Consider the following 14,284-nt stretch of genomic DNA (forward strand, 5'->3'; position numbering starts at 1 on the left):
TATTCTAATACTTCTTAATGTATTATTCACTTTTATTTTATAGAAACACACTAATTGCCGTATCTAAACAATATTAAATCGCCCTTTGCGACGGCCATATTTTTTAGTTTGCGTTTCGTCCACTAGTGTCGCATGGTAAATTTATATTCCCAATATTCTAAATTCCACCAAGATTATTGAATAAATTCAATTCAGATTATTGAATAAATTATTTTAAATTCAGTTTGTTAGAAATTAAATTGATAAACAGTGATGCAAGAAGAGGATGCAGCTCAAACACACACAATCAGAGAGCTAGCGTCCTCTTTCTGACACTACTGCTCGTAAGAGAAAACAAATATACTTTGGATTTAATGTTAATACTAGTTCTTTGTATATATTTTATGATAAATATTGAATACGAGTTAAGTTAAGAGTGGCTTGCAAAGAAATTAATGTAAGAAATTTTATAGATCCAACCAGAAAATACTAATCAAATTCTTATAGTTAAATCTATTAAACGTTCTACTTATAAAAAATCGAGTCTTATCATGGTAACTAGAAATTCTTGTTTGATTTAACCAAAATGCCTTCAATCATATACATCTTGTTGGTACAATCAAACAATTTTTCTCAGTGTAGTGTAAAAATAATATTGCATACTGTCCAGATTAATTATCAATAATTTTAATGTATCGATAATTTTATAGACAACACCTGTAATCTCGAGTACGCAAAGCACGCAAACTTTAGCGAGTACATTGAGGAACGCGACAAAATTGCCGACGAAAAAGCCAGTAATCACGACGGTCGAAATGACTACGCAGACTACTCGTCTCACCACGTTCCAAACCGTGCAAAGCGCTGGAAGCTCGTCCAGCACGGAAGCTGCGTTGTCGAAGAGCACCGCTAGTACAGTAACTAGACCGGCAAGTATATCCCCAAGCACGACGAGGCAACCTACGAAACCGTACACTTCGACTTCCACTCTGCGGCCCAGCAGCGAAGATGCAACGAGGCTGGCGATCACCACGACGGTTTCGAAAGCGACCACGAAGAAACCTGCCGTCTCCACGACAACGGTGCAGAAACCGACGACGCAGACCTCTCGGAAGCCAGTGGCTTCGACCACTCGCAGACCGATCCCTCAATCGACTACGTCGAAGAATGTCCTCACGACTACGCAGCAAGTGGTACCTTCGACCAGATTCCCGCCGAGGAACACGACGTCGCCCAAACCGTTGACTCAGACACCTATCAAAAAGCCCGTTAGCACTGTTCACAGTACCAAGAGACCTGCCACCACGATTGTCACCGTGGCAACGAAACGTCCGGTGACGACCACGAAGAGACCTACTACTCTGACGAAGATACCATTGAGTTCTTCGAGGCCTCTCGTGAATTCCAGTCTTGGTACCTCTACTGTACCAGTGACGAGTAGACCTCTCTCGACCTCCGGTTCCTTCAGCAACATCGGATCATCTAACATAAGCATCACGGAGAGTACTTTAGCCTCCGTTGGAACCAGACCGTCGACCATCACAACATCAACAGCTACAAGCGCAAGCAGTCCAAAGATTTCCACTACGACGAAAATCCCGGATCAAACTATCGCGAAAACAACAACTCCGAGGACGACGCTGAAGACGACAACATCGACGAAAACATCGACCATCAAGACAAGCAAACCGACGACAACTAAAACAACGACTCATAAAACGACGACGACGTCCATACCATCGCTTTCGACTACGACCAGACCGAAACCTATTAAAATTACCAGCGCAACAACTAAGACTACTACTAGACCTGAACATGAAAATAACACCACGACGACTACAGAGAGGACGAAGCCATCGTTGTCGTCGATCATTGGATCGACGGTCAATGTTACAAGGCCTAAACCCACCACGACAAAACCAGTGACTACACCTTTGGTGAAGATTCCTGTAAATATGTCATCCAGCATTGTAGAAGTCACCACGAGTATCTCGAGTTCGATATCCACGTTTACCGTTAAGAACGAAAGCACCTCGACCTATGTGCCTCCTACCAAGGGTCAGAATGTTAATCACACCCTCGAGGAGATCCCGTTGACTACCTATTCCCCAGGCTTAGTGACGTGGAGTTCGAATTCTGATGAAGTTACCGTAAAGACGCCGGAGACATCCTCGTCAACGTCGACAGAGGCCACATCATCAGGTTAGTAAAATAAATGTCATCGAATTTTCTTTTGGTAATTGTGATGTAAGAGTTTTTAAATTTAATTATTAATTTAAATAAATTTTTTAATTATTAAATTATAAATTTTCATTTTCATTTATATTTATATTTAATTTTAAATTGTTAATTTTAATTTTAATTATTAAATTATTAATTTGAATAATTAATTTAATATATAATTATAATATTTATTAATTTATATTTATATTTAATAAATATAAATTAATAAATATTTATATTTATATTTAATAAATATAAATTAATAAATATTATAATTTTTATTAATTAAAATATAAATTTTATAATTATAATATTTATTAATTTATATTTATATTTAATTTTAAATTATTAATTTTAATTTTAATTATTAAATTATTAATTTGAATAATTAATTTAATATATTATTATAATATTTATGAATTAATCTTAAGATTAATTGTTGTATTCTTCTACGTTACTTCTCGCAAATATTTAAAAGAGAAAAATTTTGAATTTTTTAACTATTTATCATATCATCAATCGGAAGAGAAAGGCGAAAGCAATTATTATTTTACTAGCAATCCGTCAAACTTACCGAGCTTTCGCTATTCTCAACGTTTGATGCATGCGGCGTTCCAGGTGAATCGCTATCATTTTCTATTGATAAGGGCATAGCATTACACAATGAACGTTCGTTTTCTTCGTTTTCACCGGTTTTAACATACAGACGCAGAACGAATAAGGCTGCTAATCACGTTTCCAATAATTCTTCGAAGGTAGTGATCGACGAAGGGAACGTATTTAAAATTCACAATCGCGCATCGCTGAGTGTAATGAAGACATCAATGACAAAAATTTATTACAGGATAAATGATTAAGCAAAGATTCATATTATTTATGATTTTACGCAAAAAATAAGACTAACTTATAAAATTCTATAAATATATGATTTTGCATCAAAAGGTTTTCATGAACTTGGTCCATTTTTGCTCTGAACATGACTCATACATTCTGCTTATTTCGAGATTATAAAACGAAATTCACATCTCTTTCTCTTCCGGATTTTAATATCGCGTTTATAACGCAAAAGGGTTTAATCTGCTTCCAAAATTCACGTTTTTTTATGAGGTCAATGATTCGGCGTAATCTGTTTCAACCGGTTCTCCTCGAATGTCGCTGGCCACGTGTCAAGTCCAAGAGAAACGGACACACGTCCTTAAATGGTATAATTGCAACTCGGTAATTGCATATAGAGCGCGAAACTAGAATACATCGAGATGCATAAGCAGATAATCCATCATATATTTATTTTTTTTTATAGTTCTCTGTTCAACTGCGAATATTTTGTTCTGCTTTAACAAGTCGAGTTTACCAAAGTCGAAATTTTTCTCCTATTTTCAATCTTAATTTTCTCATGAAACCTAGAGATTTTCGCAATTGATTTAATTTATACAGAAATTAAGCTTGTATTTTATATAGGCTGTAAACGAATAATTCCGATTTAGAAGAATTTTCGACAAGGTTATAAAATTATCTAATTATTTAAAATATGAAAATAAGTATTAAAATGAAAATTGAGTTAAAAAATAGCAGAAAAATTTTAACTAATATTATAGATTCAAGGTTATTATAGAATCAAGGTTACTTAGATCCTGAAAGAGGATCACGCCGTTGCTTCGACAACACGGCGTTATGATATACCATTGGGAACGTCGTAACGGTTTACAAACCGGCCATCTCTTGAGTTCTCCGCCGACGCGATCATAATCACCTTCTTTACGTATCTCTATCCACCTCATCGTGCAAGCGAGAATTATCTTCTAATAACTATGCTCCGCTTCGCTACCTCGCGGAAAGAGATGAAGAAAGAGAAAACTCGCTCTCCTCTCGACCATCCCAAATCGGAGAATCAAACCGGTTCGCGCTGCCTCAAATTAACATAACATATCTGCTCGAAACTAAGGCATTCTGAGAAACGAATGTTCACGGATTGAAAACAGAATTTATCAGTGTATTTCTTTTTGTACCCACACTGAGAAAAAAATCTGGTTGCATTAATTAGAGTTCTGGTAGATTCAACCAGTCTGTATGTCTGTTGGAAAATGGACGAACCAGAATTCTTGTAGGAATTACCAGATGAATCTAATTAATTTCTTCCTGTTAAATTTATCAAATTTTCTGGTTAATAATACTAAACTCGCCAGCATCAAGTCGTCTAAAATTTTGTCCATCTAATCTCAAAAGTCTGTTTAATTGGGAAAAAAAATTACCACCGCGGGTAGGGGGACGCTCGTGTCGCATAACAAATATGGCTGTCGCAAAGGGCGATTTGACATTTAAGAATACTGTTTTAAAAATTGTTAAGAAAACGCAAATGTTGTCACTGCGTTTAGATACTTTGTGTAGCTATACCAATGCTACACCCTCTTCAAGAAATATGATTGAAGGCCAGAATGTAATAAATTCTAGCTTAATTATCATGTGCGGTAAAAAGTCGTGAAAAAATTTATTTATTTTCCTTGTGTCTTCATTTTTTTCTTTATTCTAATACTTCTTAATGTATTATTTACTCCTATTTGATAGAAACACACTGATTGCCGTATCTAAACAATATTAAATCGCCCTTTGCGACGGCCATATTTTTTAGTTTGCGTTTCGTCCACTAGTGTCGCATGGTAAATTTATATTCCCAATATTCTGAATTCCAACAAGATTATTGAATAAATTCAATCCAGATTATTGAATAAATTATTTTAAATTCAATTTGTTAGAAATTAAACTGATAAACAGTGATGCAAAAAGAGGATGCAGCTCAAACACATAAAATTAGAAAGCTAGCGTCCTCTTTCTGGCACTACTGTTCGTAAGAGAAAAAAAAATATACTTTGGATTTAATGTTAATACTAGTTCTTTGTATACATTTCATGGCAAATATTGAATACGAGTTAAGTTAAGAAGCAAGCAAAGAAATTTATGTAACAAGAAATTTTATAGATCCAACCAAAAAATACTAATCAAATCCTTATAGTAAAATCTATCAAACGTTCTAGTTATAAAAAATCGAGTCTTATCATGGTAACTAGAAATTCTTGTTTTATTTAACCAAAATGCTTTCAATCATATACGTCTTGTTGGTACAATCAATCGATTTTTCTCAGTCACCTCAAGCTTGTGGCCAAACTTGAAATCAATTTATTTTCGAATGAATTATTTTTATCGCAATGAATAATCTCCAATCTTGTTCCTTAGATGTAACGAGAACTCTTTAGTTTGTAAATTCACGATGAATTAAAATACAATTAGACTCTATTTTGTCTATTCGCTTCGCAGAGCAAGCGGAAACTGATTGGTCCCCGATAACGACTCCGGACGGCTGGATAATGATTCAATCGCCCTCCACCGAAAAATTACCGCAGACTCAGGAGTCGACGACCGAACCGGTTGCGGAATCCACTGTACAGTCTTTGACTTCTGGTAAGATATATTAATTGTAGCCTTTGCGAGCGTTCTCCGCGAAGTTTGCTTGCAATTGAAGAAATTTCAAGAGTTGGCGTAATCGCGCAAACAAACAACAACTTGGAGGAAATATCTTCCAATTCATACTAAAGAAATCAACTGAAAGTTCTCGTTGGATTTTAGTATTAAGAACAAATTTATACTTGATAAAATCTTCACAACTTCTTAAAATAATGTATAATATAATATATATATTTTTAAAAAATATATATTAGAAAAAACGCTACGATAAAAATATTGTTCTTACAATTTATTAATTATAATGATTAATTTTTAAATACTTTGTTTCTTTTTAGCCAAACCGTTAATAGAGACTACCAGCAGTCCCGACATCACGACGAAACCGATGATGACCACTTTGCCTTCAGCGATTACCGGTATTACGATCGACACGGAGCTTCCGGTACCGATGGAGACTCTCAATATGTCGGACTACAAACAAGGTTAATGCTTAAATACTGTACGGTCGGATCGCGATGTAATGTTACAGCATACACGCGTTATGCAGAAGCGAATACAAGAAATTGGATCGTTCCCACACTGGGTGACCGGAACGAATCGTTATACTAGAACTAGTCTCGGGATTAAAAACAAAATAACCGGTGAAATGCGGAACCGCATTCGGGTCACTGTCGGAATTCGCGTTATTCCGTTCGATTTTGCCCCAGTTAAACTTTAAAGATGATCCGACGTCTTCATCTTCCTCTCGCAATATCCGACTTTTTGCTCGATGAGGAGGACAACTTGTCAAACCTGAGAGAGCGATTGCATTTTATAAAATTCTGCTGAGAGTGAAATATTTAGTATCGAATTTTTCAACTATCCTGTTTATAAAATGTATTGATACTACACTGAAAAAAAAGTAATGTTGAATTAACAACATCAGTGTAATTGGAATTTATTTTATTAATTCAATAATATCATTAATCCAATCAATACATGGTATATTGATTAAAAATATTATTAAATTAATAAAATAAATTCCAATTACACCGATGTTGTTAATTCAACACTTTTTACTTTTTTTCAACACTTTTTACCTTTTTTTCAGTGAAAAATATTATTAAATTAATAAAATAAATTTCAATTACACTGATGTTGTTAATTCAACACTTTTTACTTTTTTTCAACACTTTTTACTTTTTTTTCAGTGTACAATGTACAGTTACAAGTTTTCAAATCTGCATTCAATTCCGCTGTTTCTCACCTACATTCATCGCCATATTTCGCGAATCAATCCATTTTTAACCGCTCTATAACTTTTATTATTTATATTTTACTTAAGTAGTTAAAATTACATAGAATAAACGCTATAATTTACAAGCTAACGTATACTTTAGCACTTTTTATATCATTACATCTAAGTTGCCTGCCATCGCTGCTAGTGCAGTTTAATTTAAATAATGATGCGGCGTACAGTCATGAATAAAATTCAAAACACGTGTAATTTCCCGTAATTAATGTGATATGCGCAATTGAACGTTGCAAATGTTACGCACATAATATTGTCGATACGAAAGTCCCAATTCCGCCTGCGGGTAGAGACTAAAGAATTAAATGAGCGATGCATCCGCGCAACGGTACCGTCGTTTATCCAGTCGAACGAACACAGCCCGTCCGTTCTTCAACATGACCGTCCAACTCGCGAATTTACTGAAGGGTATGAACTCGACGATGTTTATCCTTGCAGTGTGCGGACGAAGGCTGTTTCCGGAGGCCAGAATAGTCGGCGGTGACCAAAGCTCCTTCGGAAAGTGGCCCTGGCAGGTGAGCATGAAAAAAGTGGCACGCAATTTAAAAATTTCCTATTTTTTGCACAGATACTCCAAACGAGAGATAGGATTTTTTTACAATTTTATCTATATATTCTTACATTTAAATATTAATAAAAAAAAATATATAAAAAATTCGGATCGAAAGCCATCGTCTGAAAATCGTAGTGATTGATTTTTTTTAAATATACTCTCTAAAAGTGAATCAGTGAAAATATCACTAATGTAAACAGTAAAATAAGATTTCACTGATCTTCAGTGGAACCGCTTATTTTTTTGTTATTTTATCTTATATCTCACTGATTATGGTCAGTTAAAATAAAATTCACTGTAAAATCAGTAAATTTTACTGTAAAACCAGTAATCGCTAGTTCGTTCATTTATCGCTACAATCGCTATCTCTCTCGTATTTAATTTTAGTTATAAGAATTATATAAAGTTTGCAAAGAGCGACATTTAAAATTAGAAGTATTACTTCGATTTAATTTCTGATACAAGCTCAATAGAGAGGCTTCAGATATTAAATCGATCTTTATAAGTCGCACAAATAAATGTCTGACAACTTAATGAAAATTATTTGTTCGTTATCTATTTAAAATAACAAGTTCAATATGCATGTAATATAAATAAAATAAAATTTTTAATATAATAAATATTTAGTAAATATAAATAAAATTTTTAATTTTATATGAAATAGATAAAGAGATGAATTATAGTTAAATATTACTGACAATAACGAAAGAAATATTACTGATATTGAGAAATATTACTGATTGAAACAGTCAAAATTATTAATTGATTCTTTCAATAAATATCAAAAATATCACTGATTTACAGTGCTGTATTTATAACTGCTGTAATCAGTGACTATTTACTGTTTTTCAGTGATAATACACTGATTCACTTTTAGAGAGTACAGAAGAAGGTAATGATAATGCTGGTAGTAGAACGTCTTCCACGACGAAAATAATAATCACTCACGCGTATTGTGTATAAGAATTAATGCGTAGATCGACGAGTCTCTCATATTGGCAGATTTCCTTGCAGATCTCGTTGCGTCAATGGCGATCGCAAACGTATCTGCACAAATGCGGCGCCGCATTGTTGAATGAGAACTGGGCTATTACCGCGGCGCACTGCGTCGAAAGGTAAGTGTACATCGTGTTTGCTGGTACGATGCCCATAATCCAATTTTTTCCCCGCTCTCATGTTGACCAGCCATTTTTCCCAGGACGTTTCTCGAGACTTTTCGCGTGTCTGTAGATCTCTTCGCGCGATGAAAAAAGATTGTTTCCTTGTCCATATATTTTCTCATCTAACGCATTTGAAAGGCGGAGAATAAAGATAAAGATTATCATAAATTATAATAAAGATTATCACCATGATAATGATTATCATGGATTTCTGCATCGTAAAAAAGCTTTGCATCGTTTATCAGGAATCAGAATTACAAAATTCTTTCTACACACTTCGATATTATTGCACGTTATACATATGTTTTTTAGAATTTGAGAATTTCTAACATTACAATTTTTAATATACGTTTAATAGGTTATTTCAATAAAAGATATTATAAAGCAGGTAAAAATAATTATACACATTCCTATAACATTTTTTCTATGATGCATCTTTTATCATTATCATTTATTTTCCATCAATCAAATGTGTTTTTTTTTTTAAACAGTTAGTTTTGATGAAATAAAACAGGAGTATGCTGTTTTTAAAAAAAGATGTAGGAAAAATTTTTAAAAATATATTTCTAAATATATATACATATATAAGTAATATCAAGAAATCTGCCACGCTATTTTAAAAATCTTTATTAAACATAAAAATACTTATTATAAATCATTGAATCTACAGAATGATAAGAAATAATTTACGTAGTTATTTTTACTTCCTCTACATGTCCACGAAAGATTGCTTACCTTTATTGAAATATACTGATATCCTTTATAAATATCCTTATATCTTTTATAAATATCCTTTATTGAAATAACCTATTAAACGTACATTAAAAATTTTAATCTTAGAAATTCTTGAATTTTATAAACACATGTATAACGTGCGATAGCATCGAAGTGTGTAGAAAGAAAAATGCTTCTCAAATTTTAAGACAAATGTCTCGAAAAAGAAATGCATTGCTGTAGAAAAATATTAATTTGTGGGATTATTTTTATCCGCTTTATTTTATCATTCCATGAGAAATTATCCATTTTTATCTAAACACTTTGTATACTTATATTATTACTTATACACTGAGCAGAAAATTATCTTGAAATAAAAATATTTTAGTTAACTCAAGAAAGCTATTTATTCGGTGGGTATTAATCACGTATTTACTTGTATTCAAAACGTCTGTTTGCTTAAGTTAATTTATTTACATATGTTTAAAAAATATATATGCTTAAAAAAATATAATTTTTAATTAAATATTTTTATATTTTAATTTTACAAAATATTTATTAAAATGCATTTTTTATTCCCAAAAATTTTAAATTTTTTAATTTTAAAAAATAATATATTTAATTTAATAAATTATAGTATATATTTTACGAAAATAGTATTTAAAAATATGTAAATGAAAATGATATACATAATATAACATCCATATTTAATTAAAATTAAATGCATTTGCTTAAATGAAATAAACAATTCCTTCCATTTAAAGCAAAAGTTTTAAGAAAACATATTTATTTGATTTAAAAAAATTTTTCCCTCAGTGTATTACTCATATTATTTAAAATATAACGCGAGATTACTAATAGTATTTTATCTCTGGATAGAGAAGTTTATTTTCTGAAGAATTAATGGCAGAATGTGTGTTTTGCAGTGTACTACCTGCCGATCTGTTATTAAGAATCGGCGAACACGATCTGGCGAACGAGGACGAACCATACGGATATCAAGAAAGAAGAGTACAAATCGTAGCGACTCATCCACAATTCGATGCGCGGACTTTTGAATATGATCTCGCCCTTCTGAGATTCTACGAGCCTCTTATACCCTTCCAACCGAACGTCTTGCCGATCTGTTTGCCCGACGATGATGAGACTTACGTTGGTCGCACCGCCTATGTTACTGGCTGGGGCAGACTTTACGATGGTACTTGTACATTTAAATAATTAACATGTGTGCTAATTGTGACGTTAACATTAAAATTGAAAATTTTTTGATTACTTTAAAAGCAATTTTTTATTGGGAGTCATATCAATTTTTTCTTCGTCAAAATACGCAAATGCTTGAAAATGTTATTTTCTATTTTTTTGTAGAGGGACCACTGCCATCCGTATTACAGCAAGTTGCAGTACCAGTCATTAATAACTCTGTATGCGAAGCGATGTACAGAAACGCGGGTTACATCGAGCACATTCCGCACATTTTTATCTGCGCCGGTTGGAGAAACGGTGGATTTGACTCTTGCGAGGTCAGTATTCTTTGCTTTACATAGATTTAGCAAAAATAGATGGTTTTAAAATAACTATAAAATTCTTTTTGTTTTTTAAGAAATAAAGAATTAAAGAGTTTAAAAAGAAATGAAGAATTTGCTGAATATTTAAACCGTGTAAATTCTTTTATAAAAGTTTAAAAGTAATGTTGAATATATAAGAGTAGCATCAAATCTCCTTTTAAATATTCTCTTGTAAAATAAAATTATATTCTTCGATCTTTTCCTTAAGAATCACTCGTTCGATTGATTTTATTTTTCAAATCAATATATGATCATACGATTTAAGTCGTAATTTTATAAAAAATTACAAACGATTAAAGGGATCCAAAAATATTGATTTTATTTAAACTAAATAAAAAGATTAAAATTTTGAAAAAACATACTCAGCAAAAAGTGTCGATAAAATTCTAAGCATATGAATAAGAAAATAACTGTTAACATAATGATGAAAATAAAAAACATGAAGATTAGTGACGTATGATTCCACACTGTACTCTTTATTTTAAAAATTTACCAATCATGTTCTCAATCAAATTTTTTGATTAAAAGATTTATAATAGAAATTATATAAGAGAGAGTATAATGCATATTTACATATTATTTTTTACATATACAGGGTGTTCCTAAATTCGCGATAAATATTTTAATGACAAATTCTTTGTAACATTTTAAGATGAAAAGTCTAATACGAAAATGTCGAGGCTATAATAATTTTCATATGACAAAATGGCTAATGATAAAGGTGCTTTCATGAATCGAATACTTTTGACATTGAAATTATTGTGAAAATATTCAAGAATTTCATAGCCTCGACATAGAATTTTATAGCCTCTCATTTTTTTATAGCCTGATGAAAATGTTACAAAGAATTTGTTATTAAAATATTTATCGCGAATTTAGGAACACCCTATACATATTACCACATTATATATATTACCTATATATATTACCACAAAAATTTTGTTAAAACATATCTCTGGAGATTACAACTTTCAGATAAGTTTGACATCTTTCTTTTTTTTGACATCTATCTTTGATATCTCTCAGACACACGTGACAATTGCCTGAGAGACTTACATTATTGTCATGAAAGCTCGTAGCTATACTAACGTAGTCAGTGTTTGCTGTAGATAATTTCAAAATTATCTAGATAAAGATAAAGATAAAAATCCGTAAATTTATCTTAGATGAGATAGAGATTATTTTGCTTTTACTTAATCTAGATGAAAAATAAGATAATTATTGATAATCTAGAGAATTATCCAGATATTTTTGTTTATTTTATAAAACTATAAATATTTGTAAAAAATGTGACGCAGATTATAAATGGGATATTAAAATCGTAAACACATATTCTTTCTTTTTTCCTAAAGAATATTTAAATAATAACAAAAAAGTATATAAATGATATGATAAATATTTATTTATTAATTTATATTTATAATATATTTATAATATATTTATAATATAATAATCAATGTGTAACAATACATATATCATTTTTATAAAATATATATTAATGCATTGCACAAATTTAAATAAAACAAGTACAAGATAAAGTATATTTATAATATTATTTTCCAAATAAAAAATATATTTTAGATATTTTAGATAGATTTTTAGAAGCTTGCCTGGAAAAAACTCTTTTGCATAATGAAAACGTCATCTTAGACAATTTTTAGATAAGATGACATATATTTTTTACCTAAGAAAAAGATAAAGATACTTTGTATTTCTTCATCTAGTTAAAGATAAAGACGATCCATTTCTTTATCTAGATAATTATCTAGATAGTTTTATCTAGATACCAACAAACATTAAACATAGCTCATAGCTATAATAACGTATATTCTAGAACCTTTTGCTCTCTCTCTAGGGCGACAGCGGTGGTCCGATGGTCATCCAAAGAGCGCGGGACAAGCGGTGGATCCTTGCTGGGATCATCAGCTGGGGAATCGGTTGCGCTGCGCCCAATCAACCAGGAGTTTACACGCGCATCTCGGAGTTTCGCGAGTGGATCAATCAGATCCTTCAGTTCTGAACTCATCGTTGGAAGCTCGAAATTCGCGCTCTCGCGCCGACTCCCTCGGACACTCGGAACGACCGTTGTGCGGACAAATGGCACCATCTGCCGGAGCTGTGAGCCAAGTGTAATTTAGTGCAAAAAGGGGAAGAACAGAAATAAGAGATCCCCAGCGTGTTGCGAAACCGGACGACGTATGGCGCCACCGATTCGAATTTCTCGCGAATAAAACTCTTCGAAACTCTAATTGAGGACTATTCTTGAAGAGGCAATTACGAATGCGAGTTCGGAATCTGGCGAAGGCATGAATTTAAAAACAATAATGCAAAATACGCCGAGCGCATTGAGCGGGAAAAGTGAAAGAACATTTGTAGAAAGACGAAATCTAAGTCTTTTTTTTAAATCTTAATAATGAAATTAGAAATGAAATTGACGAAAAGATTTTATATCCTCTTCATCATATATGTCAGACTTCTCCCGAATAAAAATTCGACGACAAGTTTACTCTGTGAAGAAACAGAAAATGAAACCGCTGTTTGCGCTTTATTTAGAATTTACAGCCTTTGGCTGCAAATGGACAAAGAATGAAATTTAATGAACTTTGTATCTTTTAGTCCTCTAAATATATATTTCAGATATAGAAAAATTGCAACATCTACGCAGGATCTACAATCCGTATATATGAGTATCTTAACTCCTGCCTATTTATTTATATCGTGCAATTTCTATATCAGAAAATATCCCTAAATTACTGGAGAAAAATTCGATTTTACATTTATCAAACTATCTAGATTTCATTCGATTATTTTAGAACGCTTTTATAAATACATTATTTATTAATTGTGTTGTATTTATTAATAAATAATGTATAACACTGGTCAACATTCAAATTTTTTCCTGACATTTAACATGTATTATAGGTTATATCTAAGCTCTACTTTTTTTATTTATAAGATATTACAATTATATCGATTATCGATATTTTTGAAAGATGTACTCGCCACAAATATAACAAAAACTATCTGGATTATGTAAACAATGTCTCCAAGTCGAAGACATATCGAAAGTTAAAAAAATAATAATTTTTTGAGTCGAGTAAAAGTCAAAAAAACTGCACGTCGTGATGTCTAAAGGGGGTAGTCTAAAAATATTAAAAAACAAGAGCTGTTAAAAAAAACTACTGTCGTACTCGAAATCAGCACACTTAAAACCCAAAACTGCAAAATTATGAGAGGAAAAAGTTAAAATTATTTTTTTTGTTGACCAGTGTAATAATAGGGTAAAATATATTTGAATCATTACTACGATTTAAAATTCCATACTGCATCATTCCCATGCATT

General features: G+C 31.9%; 1 protein-coding gene across 1 annotated transcript in view; it reads left to right on the forward strand.

Annotated features, from left to right (window-relative positions):
- Positions 1-13,695, forward strand: part of LOC105251145 (serine proteinase stubble) — a 33,953-nt gene extending 20,258 nt beyond the window's left edge. Inside the window, exons 4-11 of the mRNA XM_011257712.3 lie at positions 690-2,181; positions 5,512-5,655; positions 5,994-6,140; positions 7,388-7,464; positions 8,517-8,617; positions 10,303-10,574; positions 10,742-10,896; positions 12,797-13,695. Of these exons, the coding sequence (XP_011256014.1) occupies positions 690-2,181; positions 5,512-5,655; positions 5,994-6,140; positions 7,388-7,464; positions 8,517-8,617; positions 10,303-10,574; positions 10,742-10,896; positions 12,797-12,961 (2,553 nt within the window). The 3' untranslated portion in view covers positions 12,962-13,695. The remainder of the gene's footprint in view (positions 1-689; positions 2,182-5,511; positions 5,656-5,993; positions 6,141-7,387; positions 7,465-8,516; positions 8,618-10,302; positions 10,575-10,741; positions 10,897-12,796) is intronic.
- The last annotated feature ends 589 nt before the right edge of the window (positions 13,696-14,284 follow it).

Source organism: Camponotus floridanus, unplaced genomic scaffold (assembly GCF_003227725.1).
Source record: "Camponotus floridanus strain SB8 unplaced genomic scaffold, Cflo_v7.5 scaffold77, whole genome shotgun sequence".
In the NCBI taxonomy this organism is placed as follows: domain Eukaryota; kingdom Metazoa; phylum Arthropoda; class Insecta; order Hymenoptera; family Formicidae; genus Camponotus; species Camponotus floridanus.